The sequence below is a fragment of the Arachis hypogaea genome, chromosome 2 (genome assembly GCF_003086295.3).
Source record: "Arachis hypogaea cultivar Tifrunner chromosome 2, arahy.Tifrunner.gnm2.J5K5, whole genome shotgun sequence".
Classification (NCBI taxonomy): Eukaryota; Viridiplantae; Streptophyta; class Magnoliopsida; order Fabales; family Fabaceae; genus Arachis; species Arachis hypogaea.
This window is the reverse complement of record NC_092037.1, coordinates 15,554,928-15,573,193: the sequence shown is the minus strand read 5'-3', so window position 1 is coordinate 15,573,193 and position 18,266 is coordinate 15,554,928. Positions and strand designations below refer to the sequence as shown.

At 38.0% G+C, this 18,266-nt stretch overlaps 1 protein-coding gene across 1 annotated transcript; it reads left to right on the top strand.

The window, feature by feature from the left end:
• Positions 1 to 2,362: 2,362 nt before the first annotated feature.
• On the top strand, positions 2,363 to 15,508 carry LOC112722203 (D-glycerate 3-kinase, chloroplastic-like). The gene is made up of 5 exons (XM_072211127.1): positions 2,363 to 2,401; positions 14,632 to 14,710; positions 14,794 to 14,825; positions 14,911 to 14,979; positions 15,283 to 15,508. The coding sequence occupies exons 3-5, from the start codon at positions 14,796 to 14,798 to the stop codon at positions 15,409 to 15,411; spliced, it is 228 nt and encodes a 75-aa protein (XP_072067228.1). The 5' UTR covers positions 2,363 to 2,401; positions 14,632 to 14,710; positions 14,794 to 14,795; the 3' UTR covers positions 15,412 to 15,508.
• The last annotated feature ends 2,758 nt before the right edge of the window (positions 15,509 to 18,266 follow it).

The window sequence follows — 18,266 nt, the reverse complement described above, 5'->3', positions numbered from 1 at the left end:
TGGTGATGGAACATATGGAGGATTAGGTGATGGTTGTTATGAGCAGGGGAAGGAGCCTGTGGTGGAGTTGGAGTATGATAAGGTGGTTGAGAAATTGGTGTTGGTACATATGGAGAAGGTGATGATCTTGGTGTTCCTGGTGGACTATTGGAGTATTTGGAGGGTTATGGCCAGGGGAGGGAGCTTGTGAAGGAGGGGATGATGATTAACTTAAATAACATTTACTACTTTTCTGCCAGTATTGAATTGCCTATGTGCTTCACAAAATAATTTCTTTAGAATCTCTACTTAACTGTGTAACGTGTCTTATTCAAATTTGCAGGCTGCTTTTCTGTCAGCTTTGGTTGGATCAGAGGTTGCATATTCTGCTGCACAAGCTACAGTGGCAACTCTCTCGGAGGCTTACGAAACAACTAAAAATCATCGATCATTCCCAAAAACACATCACTACAAGGTGAGAATGGCGAATATCTTTGGCTTAAGATTACGAGCTTCTGAATCAATTAAGATAATGGTCATAATGGAGGTTATCTTGAAATGGATGGATCAATCTTCATCATGTACTTATTGGACTAGTTTTTGAAACGTGTTTTTCTAAATTATGTGAATCTATACACTGTGCTGCAATTTTTTCCGTTTGTTTTTCTTCCTCCCCTCTTCTTTTGGAGCTAATATAGTATGTTCATGTGATTCTCAACAGAAAGTGGAGAATTTAACTTATTAACTCATTTTTCTCAGTATAATGCTGGCTTTGTTTTTGATGCAGAAGCTGGTATTAAACCTTAGCTTGTTAATAAACATTTCTGCAACTGACCTTTTCTTGAAAATAGCAAGACCCGCCGCTTTGATGCTTGTGAAGATCCAGAATATGAAATTTTAAATTTTAATGATGTCACTTAATTTGAATTTGTGAGTTTTAATCACTATCTTATCATATTGATTAAAAAAGTTCTCTTTATTTTGTTTAATTAAAACAGTGGTGTTGGTGTATCTTTACTCTGTTACTTTGAGATTTTTTCATTATAAATTTGGAGATTGAAGACTGTGTCTCTAACTAATAGCTTAAACTTTTAGGATAAGTGTTTATATGATAAGATATCGGAGTTTCTATAATTTAAAGGTCTCTGCAAAACTCATAGCCTGTTAGAAAAAATTGGGATTGCATATTGGATTATTAGGTCTTGTGTTATGCTAGAGTTTCAACCATAATCTAACTTCTTTCATTCAGAAACAGGATAAGAAATTATGAAAAGAAAAGTGACTATTTGTGTTGTGTTTATGATGACTGTGACTATTTTGATACAATCACTTGCAACATTAAAGACAGCTAGAAGTATTTGATTTTTGTAATAGAGACCTCAATGTATGATTGGTTGACAAATTGACATTACAGTATAACTGTGTCGAAATTCATTTCCTCTTTGGCATAACTATTAATCTTTTGTTGCAAAAACTTAGCTACCATTTATGATTCCAATTCCTTCATGTAGGCAGTGGAAATTCATGGCTGCAACACGATTTTAATTCAACAAATATTTATGGCATCAATGAATACAGGCAAGGTCCTTTATATTCCGTATTCCCTACGAAACTGGCTCAAGTTTCCTCTGTGCAGGACCTTTTTGAGTTTATATGCTCAGGGCCTTTGCTAGAAAAAATAGGTGTAACTGCAGAGATGGTTGCAGAGTACATAGATAAGTGGTTGTTATACGGTCGGCTGCTATCTCAATTGTTTCAGTTGAACGAGTTATACTTAACGGTGCCTTAAAAAGCTAGGATCTATCAATATTATATATCGGTCTTCCTCTGGTGTGAAGATCAGATTAAGCAACATCGGTCGACATTCAAAAATGAAGAAGATGTACCACATTTAGTGGTGTGTATTGCACACTTCTTTCTTCCCTTATAATGTTTCATTTTCTTTTATGCAGCTTACTATTAATTTCCTTCATCTATATCGAATATTAGTGATGATCAATTAATCATAAATATTTCTGCACTATTTCTTAGATTGGATTTAGTGCTCCCCAAGGTTGTGGAAAGACGATCCTTGTCTTTGCTCTTAATTATCTTTTTCAGAAGACTGGCAGGTTTGCTTTAAACTTCGAAGCAATCGTATATATTTATTATCCTTTGTTGTACTAATTACTGTCTGAAAGTGAAGTGTGCTAACATATGACTGATACATCATATGGTCAAATTCTCAAGAAGTCGGCAACAATATCTATATATAACTTTTATTTGACGGCTGAAGGTCAGGTATAAGAAAGCCGTAATCACCTCGTGCCTTTTCCATTAGTGCCACCATCTTGATCTTTTTTGTTTTGTTTTGCTGACAAATTATGTATTTTGGTTGCAGGCTAAACTAAGAGAAGCTAATCCGGGAAATTCCCTTCTTGAGGTAGTTATCCACATGATTTGTCGAAGAGTAGCGAGTGATTATTATTGTGTGGAGATATGTTTTGATTGCTTAGAATTTTTGTTTGCCTTGTTGCTTTTTGATGAGCGGATAATTTATACGCTTTTTGGCATTGTTTTTAGGTAGTTTTTAGTAAGTTCAAGCTACTTTTAGGGATGTTTTCATTAGTTTTTATGCTAAATTCACATTTCTGGACTTTACTATGAGTTTGTTTGTTTTTCTGTGATTTCAGGTAATTTCTGGCTGAAATTGAGGGACTTGAGCAAAACTCTGAAAAAGGCTGATAAAAGGACTGCTGATGCTGTTGGAATCTGACCACCCTGTACTCGAAATGGATTTTCTGGAGCTACAGAACTCCCATTGGCGCGCTCTCAACGGTTTTGGAAATTAGACATCCAGAGCTTTCCAGCAATATATAATAGTACATACTTTATTCGTAAATTGACGACGTAACTTGGCGTTGAACGCCAAGTACATGCTGCTGTCTGGAGTTAAACGCCAGAAACACGTCATGATCCGGAGTTGAACGCCCAAAATACGCTATAACTTGGAGTTCAACTCCAAGAAAAGCCTCAGCTCGTGGATAGATCAAGCTCAGCCCAAGCATACACCAAGTGGGCCCCGGAAGTGGATTTATGCATCAATTACTTACTCATGTAAACCCTAGTAGCTAGTCTAGTATAAATAGGATAATTTACTATTGTATTAGACATCTTTGGTCTCAGTTTTGTTTTATTCTTCATCTTAGGAGGCTATTGATCACGTTTTAGGGGGCTGGCCATTCGGCCATGCCTGAACCTTTCACTTGTGTATTTTCAACAGTGGAGTTTCTGCACACCATAGATTAAGGGTGTGGAGCTCTGCTGTACCTCAAAATTTCAATACAATTACTATTACTTTCTATTCAATTCTCTTTTATTCTTATTCCAAGATATACGTTGCACAACACTTTGATGAATGTGATGATCCATGACACTCATCATCATTCTCACCTATGAACGTGCGTGACTGACAACCACTTCCATTCTACCTTAGGCCGGGCGCATATCTCTTAGATTCCCCAACAGAATCTTCGTGGTATGAGCTAGATAGATGGCGGCATTCATGGGGATCTAAAAAGTCTAACCTTATCTGTGGTACTCCGAGTAGGATCCCGGAAATCCGGAAAGTCTAACCTTGTCCGTGGTATTCCGAGTAGGATTCCGGTATTGAATGACTGTGACGAGCTTCAAACTCCTGAAGGCTGGGCGTGATGACAAACGCAAAAGAATCAATGGATTCTACTCCAACCTGATTGAGAACCGACAGATGATTAGCCGTGCTGTGACAGAGCATTTGGACCATTTTCACTGAGAGGATGGGATGTAGCTATCAACAAGGGTGATGCCTCCAGACGATTAGCCGTGCAGTGACAGCGCATAGGACCATTTTCCCGAGAGGATTAAAAGTAGCCATTGATGATGGTGATGCCCTACATACAGCTTGCCATGGAAAGGAGTAGGAAGGATTGGATGAATGTAATAAAAAATTAGAGATTCGAGAGGAGCACAGCATCTCCATACGCCTATCTGAAATTCCCACTATTGATTTACATAAGTATTTCTATCCCTTTTTATTTTCTATTTATTATTAATTTTCGAAACCCATAACCATTTAATCTGCCTAACTGAGATTTACAAGGTGACCATAGCTTGCTTTATACCAACAATCTCTGTGGGATCGACCCTTACTCACGTAAGGTATTACTTGGATGACCCAGTACACTTGCTGGTTAAGTTGAATGGAGTTGTGAGCTTCTCTAACAGTGCCTGGAACTCTTGTATCACAATTTCGTCCACCAAGTTTTTGGCGCCGTTGCCGGGGATTGTTCGAGTATGGACAACTGAAGGTTCATCTTGTTGCTCAGATTAGGTAATTTTCTTTTCAAAAATCTTTTTCAAAATTTTTCTTTTCTTTTTCGTTTTTCTAAAGAATATTTTCGAAAAACATTAATAAAAATACAAAAAAATTATAAAATCATAAAAATCAAAAATATTTGGTGTTTCTTGTTTGAGTCTTGAGTCAATTTTTAAGTTTGGTGTCAATTGCATGCTTCAAAATTTTTTTTCTTTTTCTTGCATTTTTCGAAAATGCATGCATTCATAGTGTTCTTCATGATCTTCAAGTTGTTATTGGTAAATCCTCTTGTTTGATCTTGATGTTTTCTTGTTTTGTGTTGTTTGTTGTTTTTCATATGCATTTTTTGTTTGTTAGAGTCCATGCATTAAAGATTTCTAAGTTTGGTGTCTTCCATGTTTTCTTTACATCAAAAAAATCCTTCAAAATTATGTTCTTGATGTTCATCATGATCTTCAAAGTGTTCTTGGTGTTCATCTTGACATTCATAGCATTCTTGCATGCATTCATTGTTTTGATCTAAAAATTTCATGCATTGAATATTTTTGTTGTTTTTCTCTCTCATCATTAAAAATTTAAAAATAAAAAAATTCTTTTCCTTTTTTCTCTCAAAATTTCGAAAATTTGAGTTGACTTAGTCAAAAATTTTCAAAATTAGTTGTTTCTTACAAGTCAAGTCAAATTTTCAATTTTAAAAATCTTATCTTTTCAAAATCTTTTTCAAAAATTATATCTTTTTCATTTTTTTTATTTTTTCGAAAATTTCAAAAATCTTTTTTAAATTATTTTCAAAATCTTTTTCTTATCTTTATATCATATTTTCAAAATTACACTAACAAGTAATGTGATTGATTCAAAAATTTGAAGTTTGTTACTTTCTTGTTAAGAAAGGTTCAATCTTTAAGTTCTAGAATCTTATCTTGAAGTTTCTTGTTAGTGAAATAAGTAATTTTAAATTTAAAAATTAAATCTTTTTATCTTTTATCTTATCTTTTTCAAAAAGTTTTATCTTTTTCAAAATTTGATTTCAAAATATCTTATCTAACCTCTTATCTTCTTATCTTTTCAAATTCGATTTTAATATCTTTTTCAACTAACTCTTTGACTTTTTGTTTGTTTCTTATCTTTTTCAAAACCACCTAACTACTCTTCCCTCTCTAATTTTCGAAAATATCTCATCTCTTTTTCAAAAATTCTTTTTATTTTAAATTTTAATTTTAATCTTATCTTATCTTTAATTTTCGAAAATTACTAACCCCTTTTTTAAAATTATTTTTGACATTCTCCCTCTCTTTTCTTGTTCTATTTAATTATCTAATTACTAACACTTCTCTTCACCTCTCTCCATCTAAATATCCGAATCTCCTCTTTTACATTCTTCTCCCCTTTCTTCTTCTACTAACATAAAGGAATCTTTATACTGTGACATAGAGGATTCCTCTTTCTTTTCTTGTTTTCTACTCTTTCATATGAGCAGGAGCAAGGATAAAGGCACTCTTGTTGAAATTGATCCAGAACCTAAAAGGACTCTGAAGAGAAAATTAAGAGAAGCTAAGTTACAACAATCTAAAGGTAACCTTTCAGAAACATTAGAACAAAAGAAGGAGATGGCAGCCAAAAATAATAATAATGCAAGGAGAATGCTTGGTAACTTCACAAAGCCAACGTCCAAATTTGATGGAAGAAGCATCTCCATTCCTGCCATTGGAGCCAATAATTTTGAGCTGAAACCTCAGCTAGTTGCCTTAATGCAACAAAACTGCAAGTTTTATGGACTTCCATCTGAAGATCCTTACCAGTTTTTAACTGAGTTCTTGCAGATTTGTGAGACTGTAAAGACGAATGGAGTTGATCCAGAAGTCTACAGACTCATGCTTTTCCCTTTTGCTGTAAGAGACAGAGCTAGAATATGGTTGGATTCACAACCCAAGGATAGCCTAGACTCTTGGGATAAGCTGGTCACTACCTTCTTGGATAAATTTTTTCCTCCTCAAAAGCTGAGCAAGCTGAGAGTGGATGTTCAGACCTTCAAGCAAAAAGATGGTGAATCCCTCTATGAAGCTTGGGAAAGATACAAGCAGCTGACCAAAAGGTGTCCATCTGACATGTATTCAGAATGGACCATATTAGATATATTCTATTATGGTCTATCTGAATTTTCGAAAATGTCATTGGACCATTCTGCAGGTGGATCTATTCACCTAAAGAAAACGCCTGAAGAGGCTCAAGAACTCATTGACATGGTTGCAAACAACCAATTCATGTACACTTCTGAGAGGAATTCCGTGAATAATGGGATACCTCAGAAGAAAGGAGTTCTTGAAATTGATGCTCTGAATGCCATATTGGCTTAGAACATAGTGTTGACTCAACAGGTCAACATGATCTCTCAAAATCTGAATGGATGGCAACATGCATCCAACAGTACTAAAGAGGCAGCTTCTGAAGAAACTTATGATCCTGAGAACCCTGCCATGGCAGAGGTTAATTACATGGGTGAACCTTATGGAAACACCTATAACTCATCATGGAGAAATCATCCAAATTTCTCATGGAAGGATCAACAAAAGCCTCAACAAGGCTTTAACAATGGTGGACATAATAGGCTGAGCAATAGCAAGCCTTTTCCATCATCTTCTCAGCAGCAGACAGAGAATTCTGAACAAAACACTTCTAATTTAGCCAATCTAGTCTCTGATCTGTCAAAGGCCACTTTCAATTTTATGATTGAAACAAGGTCCTCCATTAGAAATCTGGAGGCACAAGTGGGCCAGCTGAGTAAGAAAGTCATTGAAACTCCTCCCAGTATTCTCCCAAGCAATACAGAAGAGAATCCAAAAGGAGAGTGCAAGGCCATTGATGTGATCAATGTGGCTGAATGCACAAGGGAGGAGGAGGACGAAAATCCTAGTGAGGAAGACCTCCTGGGACGTCCTTCAAGCAAGAAGGAGTTTCCTATTAAGGATCCAAAGGAATCTGAGGCTCATACAGAGACCATAGAGATTCCATTAAATCTCCTTCTGCTATTCATGAGCTCTGAAGAGGATGAAGATGTGACTGGAGAGCAAGTTGCTCAATACTTAGGAGCTATCATGAAGCTGAATGCCAAGTTGTTTGGTAATGAGACTTGGAAAAGTGAACCTCCCTTGCTCATTAATGAACTAGATACCTGGATTCAGAAAATTTTACCTCAAAAGAGACAAGATCCTGGCAAGTTCTTAATACCTTGTACCATAGGCACCATGACCTTTGAAAAGGCTCTATGTGATCTGGGGTCAGGAATAAATCTTATGCCACTCTCTGTAATGGAGAAGCTGGGGATCATTGAGGTACAACCTGCCTTGTTCTCATTACAATTGGTAGACAAGTCATTGAGACAAGCTTATGGAATAGTAGAGGACGTGTTAGTAAAGGTTGAAAGCCTTTACATCCTTGCTGATTTCATAATCTTAGACACTAGGAAGGAAGAGGATGAATGCATTATCCTTGGAAGACCTTTCCTAGCCACAGCAGGAGCTGTGATAGATGTCAACAGGGGTGAACTAGTCCTTCAATTGAATGGGGACTACCTTGTGTTTAAGGCACAGGGCCATCCCTCTGTGACAAAAGAAAGTAAGCATGAAGAGCTTCTCTCAGTTTAGAGTCAAGAAGAGCCCCCACAGTCAAACTCTAAGTTTGGTGTTGTGAGGCCACAACCAAACTCTAAGTTTGGTGTTAAGACCCCATATCCAAACTCTAAGTTTGGTGTTGGGACTATACAACATTGACCTGATCACCTTTGTGGCTCCATGAGAGCCACTGTCAAGCTATTGACATTAAAGAAGCGCTTGTTGGGAGGCAACCCAATTTTATTTATCTAATTTTTATTTTATTGTTATTTTGTGTTTTATTAGGTACATGATCATGAGAAGTCACGAAAAAATATAAAAATTAAAAACAGGATCAAAAACAGTAGAAGAAAAAAAATCACACCCTGGAGGAAGCACAGACTGGCGTTCAACGCCAGTAAGGAGCATCTGGCTGGCGTTCAACGCCAGAACAGAGCATGAAACTGGCGCTGAACACCAGAAACAAGAAACATTCTGGCGCTGAACGCCAGGAATGTGCCTAGAGGAAAAGCTGGCACTGAACGCCAGTAACAAGCATGAAACTGGCGTTCAACGCCAGAAACATGTTACATGTGGGCGTTGAACGCCCAGAATGTGCACCACTCGGCGTTTAAACGCCAGAATGGTGTGCAAAGGCATTTTACATGCCTAATTGGTGCAGGGATGGAATTCTTTGACACCTCAGGATCTGTGGACCCCACAGGATCACCTCAGGATCTATGGACCCCACAGGATCCCCACCTACTATATTCCCACCTTACCTCCTAATCCTATTTTACTCTTCCCCATGTCACACTTCCCAAAACCCTTCACCAATCACCTCAAACCCTCTTCCCAATCACCCCCTTCACCACTCACATCCATCCACTCTTCCCCATAAACCCCACCCACCTTCAAAATTCAAAAACACTTTCCCACCCATTCCCACCCTAAACAGCCGAACCTACACCCTCCCCCCTCCCTATATATACCCTTCCTTTCTACTTCATTTTCACACAACACAACCCCCTCTTCTTCACCTTGGCCGAACCTACACTTCCCCTTCTCCTCCATATTCTCTTCTTCTTCTTCTTCTCTTCTTTCTTCTATTGCTCGAGGACGAGCAATATTTTAAGTTTGGTGTGGTCAAAGCATAATCTTTTTTGTTTTCCATTACCATCAATGGCACCTAAGGCCAGAGAATCCTCTAGAAAAGGAAAAGGGAAGACAAAAGCTTCCACCTTCGAGTCATTGGAAATGGAAAGATTCATCTCCAAGAGTCATCAAGACCACTTCTATGATGTTGTGACAAAGAAGAAGGTGATCCCTGAGGTCCCTTTCAAGCTCAAGAAAAATGAGTACCCGGAGATCCGACATGAAATCCGAAGAAGAGGTTGGGAAGTCCTAACCAACCCCATGCAACAAGTCAGAATCTTAATGGTTCAAGAGTTCTATGCCAATGCATGGATCACTAGGAACCATGATTAAAGTATGAACCCGAGTCCAAAGAATTATCTCACAATGGTTCGGGGGAAATACTTAGATTTTAGTCCAGAAAATGTGAGGTTGGCATTCCACTTGCCCATGATGCAAGGAGATGAACGCCCCTACACTAGAAGGGTCAACTTTAATCAAAGGTTGGACCAAGTCCTTACGGACATATGTGTGGAAGGAGCTCAATGGAAGAGAGACTCCAAAGGCAAGCCAGTTCAACTAAGAAGACTGGACCTCAAGCCTGTGGCTAGAGGATGGTTGGAGTTCATTCAACGCTCCATCATTCCCACTAGCAACCGATCTGATGTTACTGTGGATCAGGCCATCATGATTCATAGCATCATGATTGGAGAGGAAGTAGAAGTTCATGAGGTCATCTCCAATGAAATCTACAAAATAGCCGACAAGCCCTCCACCATGGCAAGGCTAGCTTTTCCTCACCTTATTTGCCATCTATGTTACTCAGCTGGAGTTATCATAGAAAGAGACATCTCCATTGAAGAAGATAAGCCCATCACCAAGAAGAGGATAGAGCAAGCAAGAGAGATCCTTCACGGTTCTCAAGAGATGCATGAGGAAGATCATCATCAAGAAATCCCTGAGATGCCTCAAGGGATGCACTTTCCTCCCAACAACTATTGGGAACTCAACACTTCCTTAGAAGATTTGAGCCACAATGTTGAACAATTAAGGGTGGAACATCATGAGCACTCCATCATTCTCCATGAAATAAGAGAAGACCAAAGAGCAATGAGGGAGGAGCAACAAAGGCAAGGAAGGGACATAGAAGAGCTTAAGGACATTGTTGGTCCTTCAAGAAGAAGACGCCACTAAGGTGGATTCATTCCTTGTTCTTATTTCTTTCTGCTTTTCGTTTTTTTTATATGTTGAGTTTATCTATGTTTTGTGTCTCTACTCCATGATCATTAGTATGTAGTAACCATGTCTTAAAGCTATGAATAAAATCCATTAATCCTTCACCTCTCTTAAATGAAATATGCTTTAATTCAAAAGAACAAGAAGTACATGAAATTCGAATTTATCCTTGAATTTAATTTAATTATATTGATGTGGTGACAATACTTTTTATTTTCTGAATGAATGATTGAACAGTGCATATGTCTTTTGATATTGTTGTTTATGAATGTTAAAACTGTTGGCTCTTGAAAGAATGATGAACAAAGAGAAATGTTATTGATGATCTGAAAAATCATGAAATTGATTCTTGAAGCAAGAAAAAGCAGTGAAAAAGAAGAAGCTTGTGAAAAAAAAAATATGGCGAAAAAAAATAGAAAGAAAAAGAAATAGCAAGCAGAAAAAGCCAATAGCCCTTAAAACCAAAAGGCAAGGGTAAAAAGGATCCAAGGCTTTGAGCATCAATGGATAGGAGGGCCCAAGGAAAAAAAATCCAGGCCTAAGCGGCTAAATCAAGCTGTCCCTAACCATGTGCTTGTGGCATGCAGGTCCAAGTGAAAAGCTTGAGACTGAGTGGTTAAAGTCGTGATCCAAAGCAAAAAGAGTGTGCTTAAGAGCTCTGGACACCTCTAACTGGGGACTCTAGCAAAGCTGAGTCACAATCTGAAAAGGTTCACCCAGTTATGTGTCTGTGGCATTTATGTATCCAGTGGTAATACTGGACAACAAAGTGCTTAGGGCCACGGCCAAGACTCATAAGTAGTTGTGTTCAAGAATCAACATGCTTAACTAGGAAAGTCAATAACACTATCCGAAATTCTAAGTTCCTAGAGAAGCCAATCATTCTAAACTTCAAAGGAAAAAGTGAGATGCCAAAACTATTCAGAAGCAAAAAAGCTACAAGTCCCGCTCATCTAATTAGAATTAATATTCATTCATATTTTGAAATTTATAGTATATTCTCTTCTTTTTATCCTAATTGATTTTCAGTTGCTTGGGGACAAGCAACAATTTAAGTTTGGTGTTGTGATGAGCGGATAATTTATACGCTTTTTGGCATTATTTTTAGGTAGTTTTTAGTAAGTTCAAGCTACTTTTAGGGATGTTTTCATTAGTTTTTATGTTAAATTCACATTTCTGGACTTTACTATGAGTTTGTGTGTTTTTCTGTGATTTCAGGTAATTTCTGGCTGAAATTGAGGGACTTGAGCAAAACTCTGAAAAAGGCTGACAAAAGGACTACTGATGCTGTTGGAATCTGACCTCCCTGCATTCAAAATGGATTTTCTGGAGCTACGGAACTCCAATTGGCGCGCTCTCAACGGAGTTGGAAAGTAGACATCTAGAGCTTTTCAGCAATATATAATGGTCTATACTTTATTAGGAAATTGACGACGTAACTTGGCGTTGAACGCCAAGTACATGCTGCTGTCTGGAGTTAAACGCCAGAAACACGTCATGATCCGGAGTTGAACGCCCAAAATACGCTATAACTTGGAGTTCAACTCCAAGAAAAGCCTCAGCTCGTAGATAGATCAATCTCAGCCCAAGCATACACCAAGTGGGCCCCGGAAGTGGATTTATGCATTAATTACTTACTCATGTAAACCCTAGTAGCTAGTCTAGTATAAATAGGATAATTTACTATTGTATTAGACATCTTTGGTCTCAATTTTGTTTTATTCTTCATCTTAGGAGGCTATTGATCACGTTTTAGGGGTTGGCCATTCGGCCATGCTTGAACCTTTCACTTATGTATTTTCAACAGTGGAGTTTCTGCACACCATAGATTAAGGGTGTGGAGCTCTGTTGTACCTCAAAATTTCAATACAATTACTATTACTTTCTATTCAATTCTCTTTTATTCTTATTCTAAGATATACGTTGCACAACACTTTGATGAATGTGATGATCCATGACACTCATCATCATTCTCACCTATGAACGTGCGTGACTGACAACCACTTCCGTTCTACCTTAGGCCGGGCGCATATCTCTTAGATTCCCCAATAGAATCTTCGTGGTATAAGCTAGATAGATGGCGGCATTCATGGGGATCCGGAAAGTCTAACCTTGTCTGTGGTACTCCGAGTAGGATCCCGGGAATCTGGAAAGTCTAACCTTGTCCGTGGTATTCCGAGTAGGATTCTGGTATTGAATGACTGTGACGAGCTTCAAACTCCTGAAGGCTGGGTGGTGCACGAAATTGCAATCACACTTTTGCAATCCCGCACAACTAACCAGCAAGTGCACTGGGTCGTCCAAGTAATACCTTACGTGAGTAAGGGTCGATCCCACGGAGATTGTCGGCTTGAAGCAAGCTATGGTTATCTTGTAAATCTTAGTCAGGATATCAGAAATTATCAGGATTGATTATGAAAAGCAAAAGAACATGAATTAAGTACTTGTTTTGCAGTAATGGAGAATAGGTTGGGGTTTTGGAGATGCTCCATCTTCTGAATCTCTGCTTTCCTACTGTCTTCTTCTTCAAGCACGCAAGGCTCCTTCCATGGCAAGCTGTATGTAGGGTTTCACTGTTGTCAATGGCTACCTCCCATCCTCTCAGTGGAAATGTTCAACGCACCCTGTCACGGCACGGCTATCCATCTGTCGGTTCTCAATCAGGCCAGAATAGAATCCAATGATTCTTTTGCGTCTATAACTAACGCCCCGCCTTCAGGAGTTTGAAGCTCGTCACAGTCATTCAATCATTGAATCCTACTCAGAATACCACAGACAAGGTTTAGACCTTCCGGATTCTCTTGAATGCCGCCATCAGTTCTAGCTTATACCACGAAGATTCCGGTTAAAGAATCCAAGAGATATCTACTTAATCTAAGGTAGAACGGAGGTGGTTGTCAGGCACACGTTCATAGTTGAGAATGATGATGATTGTCACGGATCATCACATTCATCCGGTTTAAGAACAAGTAATATCTTAGAATGGAAGCAAGCATGATTGAATGAGAAACAGTAGTAATTGCATTAATCCATCAAGACACAGCAGAGCTTCTCACCCCCAACCATGGGGTTTAGAGACTCATGCTGTGGAAGGTACACAAAGAAACGTGTAAAGTGTCATGAGGTACTGATACAATGTCAAAAGATCCTATTAATAGTAAACTAGTAACCTAGGGTATACAGAAATGAGTAAATGACGTAAAAATCCACTTCTGGGTCCACTTAGTGTGTGCTTGGGCTGAGCATTGAAGCTTTTATGTGTAGAGACGTTTTCTGGAGTTAAACGCCAGTTCTCATGCCAGTTTGGGCGTTTAACTCCAAGTTTTATGCCAGTTCGAGCGTTAAACGCTGGAAATTCTGAGGCTGATTTGCCATGCCGGTTTGGGCCATCAAATCTCGAGCAAAGTATGGACTATTATACATTGCTGGAAAGCCCAGGATGTCTACTTTCCAATGGCGTTGAGAGCGCGCTAATTGGGCTTCTGTAGCTCCAGAAAATCCTCTTCGAGTGCAGGGAGGTCAGAATCCAACAGCATCTGCAGTCCTTTTCAGTCTCTGAATCAGATTTTTGCTCAGGACCCTCAATTTCAGCCAGAAAATACCTGAAATCACAGAAAAACACACAAACTCATAGTAAAGTCCAGAAAAGTGAATTTTAACTAAAAACTAATAAAAATATACTAAAAACTAACTATATCATACTAAAAACATACTAAAAACAATGCCAAAAAGCGTATAAATTATCCGCTCATCACTGGGCGTGATGACAAACGCAAAAGAATCAATGGATTCTACTCCAACCTGATTGAGAACCGACAGATGATTAGCCGTGCTGTGACAGAGCATTTGGACCATTTTCACTGAGAGGATGGGATGTAGCTATCAACAAGGGTGATGCCTCCAGACGATTAGCCGTGCAGCGACAGCGCATAGGACCATTTTCCCGAGAGGATTAAAAGTAGCCATTGATGATGGTGATGCCCTACATACAGCTTGCCATGGAAAGGGGTAGGAAGGATTGGATGAATGTAATAAAAAAGTAGAGATTCGAGAGGAGCACAGCATCTCCATACGCCTATCTGAAATTCCCACTATTGATTTACATAAGTATTTCTATCCCTTTTTATTTTCTATTTATTATTAATTTTCGAAACCCATAACCATTTAATCTGCCTAACTGAGATTTACAAGGTGACCATAGCTTACTTCATACCAACAATTTCTGTGGGATCGACCCTTACTCACGTAAGGTATTACTTGGATGACCCAGTACACTTGCTGGTTAAGTTGAATGGAGTTGTGAGCTTCTCTAACAGTGCCTGGAACTCTTGTATCACAATTTCGTCCACCACTTTCCAGTTCCGAGGAAATGCAAGAAGCCATGATCTTCCTTTGTCTGTTGAAACCTTAACAGCTCTGTCCAAATTGACAAGAGAAGGTTTGGACAAAATTTAGTTGTTTATTTTTTTATTTTTTCTTCAAGTATTTTATTCATAATTCATTGTCATTTGAAGTTTTCAGGTATGAAGATAAAGCCACCTCGATATGACAAAGTAAGGCCTTAGCTTAGACATATTTTCATTATTTTGATACATTTTCGCTTCATTGTTGCTGATGCTTATTTCTCTGCCTCTGCAGTCTGCATTCAACGGAAGAGGCGACCGTGCTGATCCTTCAACTTGGCCAGAGGTCGAAGGACCCCTTACGGTAACATATTATCTATTGTAATTCTTAATCCCTTTTCTTTTTCTTTTTTCGTGACAGATTAATGTCACGTTGTAACCGATGAAGTAAAGGCAAACAGACCAAATCTTACTGATGTCGATTAACATGAATTCTTTATAAGGCTCTAAGGTTGGTGATATCCAGCTTTGGAAAAAAAGAAAAATGGTTTTCTGGCTGAACTAAACTTAAGATTATAATGAAATTTTTGGGGTTAGCCCTGCCATGAAACAAATACAGATGTCGAGTTTTTATTACTTCAATTATTGTGCACAAATGACTGTCTAGGTTGTGTTATTTGAGGGTTGGATGCTCGGCTTCAAGCCTCTTTCTAAGGAAGTTGTGAAGGCTGTTGATCTTCAGGTCAGAACTAGAAGTTCATATTTAGTTTTCCATGGGAGGAAAGCTCACAAGTGAATCTATAAAGTTCTTTTCACCAATTGTCATTTGGACAAAGTTCAATTCAAGCCCAGAAAATTATGAAATTCTATATTCTGCATTCAAGGATTATTACAAGGTAATCCCAGCAGCATGGTACATTAATAAATCATGCTTTGCTAAGGGTAATCTCAGTAGGCTTTCTAATTCTTGACCTTTGAATATTATTCTTGCAGGAATGGTTGGAGTTGGTAAGCAAATTCGTTAAAGAGACTGACGAATCCTAGATTTCCCAGAATCTCGAAGCTCAACATAGATATCTGGTGTGGAGAGCAGAAAAGGTAGTTTGCCTATTTTGTTTTTGACTTTTTAAATGACTGGTGATTTTCCATAAGAATATAAATGGATGTCATAGTTATGATGGTTTATGATTTCAATAATTCAGAGAGAAGTCACTTTCTAGTTTCCCACCTATGAAATAGAATTACACAATTTTGATAAACATTATGGTCTTGCTTGTATATGATGGGAACATCCACTGTCTTTCAAACAATAAAATGGATGCTTTTTAGTTCACGTTTTGAACTGTTACACATTGCGCAACCAACCTAACAAGAACTTGCGTTTTAGTATTGTCCATGTCTAATTCTTATTAACTAAAAAATTTGGTGAGTAGGATCCTGGACAGAGTGTTTTGAAGAAACTGATTGAGAAAACACTTGCAAAGGTAGATGATAAACCACTATTTTATGGTTTATATTGTGTATAATTATGTGGTTTTATCATGATCCTTACCCACTTATTCATTAATTTAGCATGCATTTATATTTCCTTCCTGGAATTATTACATGGTTGAAAACTACTTCCTAGAGACTTTTTATTACGCATTTTAGTTCTCCTTTATCCCATTCGATGCCGTGATCTGTGTGTTGAGTGTTTCAGGCTTTATAGGGCATGGATGAGTTGGAGATTGGAAGGGAAGCTAGCAAAAATGGAAGGAACACAAGAAATTGAGGAGACAACCAGCGAGAAGTGACGCGGCCGCATGGCTCATGCGTTCGCGCGGAAGAGGAGAAATCGCAGTGACGCGGCCGCATGGCTCACGCGACCGCGCGGAAAGGAAATGCACAAGTGACGCGGAGGCGTGGACGACGCGAACGCGTGGCACGGAAAAACGCAAATGACGCGTCCGCGTGGACGACGCGATCGCGTGACATGCGCGATCTGCATAATCTGCAGATTTCACTGGGGGCAATTTTGGGCCCTGTTTTGACCCAGTTCTCGGCCCAGAATAGCAGACTAGAGCCAGAGAACATGCAGAAACGAGGACAATATTCATTCTACACAGTTTTAAGTTTTTAGATCTAGTTTTACTCCTCTTCTAGGTTTTCTCTCTACACAATTGGTACTCTTAGGATATTATTTTTCTACTGCTTTTGCATTGGGATATTGAGAAGAGTCATTACCTCATCAAGACTTCGTCATTCTAGTTCGTTTTCTTTACTTGGCTTTACTCTTCCATGTCCTTTGCCTTGTTAATTTTACCATTGGAATATTATTAGGATTTATTCAATATAAGGATTATTCTTATTTTAATTGGATTATTTTTAATTTCTATTTACAATGTCTTTCTTTAAATTCTTCTCATATGTTATGAATTTTGCATTCACAATGAGCAAGTAGTTCCCTAATTTGATGGGGAGTTGATTGAAAGGAACCAATTGAGTTGGAAGGCTTGAAAGAAGGATTGTAATTGGGTTACTGTTGGATTGCCTTCTAGTCACTAACACCAATCCCTTTTAATTAAGTGGGTTGCAATTTGTGAACAGACGTAGCATTCCAACTTGTTTGACTTTCCTTTGCCTAGTAAAGGATAACAAAACAGAATAACTTTTAATTATCAATTAATCTTGAGAGTATTCCAAATGTAATAGGGATTCCAACTAATCAACTCCCAGTCAAGGCTTTTATTTACATTGTTCAAATTCATCAATTTAAATTCCTGTTATTCAACTCAAACCTTTTTGAAAATATCTGATTAATAAAATAGCATACCTTTTTGCAACTCGTTGGGAGACAACCTGGGATTCATACTCCCAGTATTTAAAATTTGAATTTCTGTGACATATTTCTAAATTGATAAGTGGATTTTTGGTGAGTTAAGAACTATACTTGCAACGTACACATTTTAATAATTTTTAATTCACTAATTTTCGCTGCATCAGTAGACCAAATTTGAGGTTAGTCTTATTCTGTTACATCCTAGTGCTACGGATCCTTAATTCTTGTTTTATCCCATAGGATTTGCTAAGAGGCTTTCTCTTTAATGGAGTTGACGTACTAGGCAGCAAAACGTTCAACGATTATTTTCCGCACTACTGCTCGAAAGATGGTGATCTGAATAATAAAGGCAGCATAATTGGGAAGTCTTTTGAAAATCGCCCATGGGACGAGAGAGGAGAATTCCTTGGTAATATCTTTTGAACCAAGTTTCGTCTTATTGCTGCTTTCTTTCATTTTCTTATTAGAGTCTTGTTATTTTTGCTCCATTGGCATCATTGGAGTATTTTAGGTGAAGGAATTATACCATAGGGAAGCCTCCTGTAGATACCATAGATGTTACTATGCTGTATTAACAGAAGCCACCTGCAGATACCTCTGTTACCATTCTTCCACTAATGTCTCTTATATTGATGGAAATCACCTTGTCATTGAAGTTTAGCGATCAACCCGAAATCGCAAAATATTAATTAGTTTCAGCTTGTATTTGGTAAATCTATGACATCTTTTTGATAAATATTAATTACTATTTTGTTATGACAATTATTGTTAGACAAGAATTTTATTATTTTGTTGAGAATTATTGATGAACATGTATTTGAAATACTAATTGA

Coding starts and splice junctions, on each gene's coding strand:
- LOC112722203 (XM_072211127.1), top strand. CDS start 14,796: ATGAAGATAAAGCCACCTCGATATGACAAA. Junction 14,826..14,910: donor AGCCACCTCGATATGACAAA/GTAAGGCCTTAG, acceptor CTGCCTCTGCAG/TCTGCATTCAACGGAAGAGG. Junction 14,980..15,282: donor AGGTCGAAGGACCCCTTACG/GTAACATATTAT, acceptor ATGACTGTCTAG/GTTGTGTTATTTGAGGGTTG.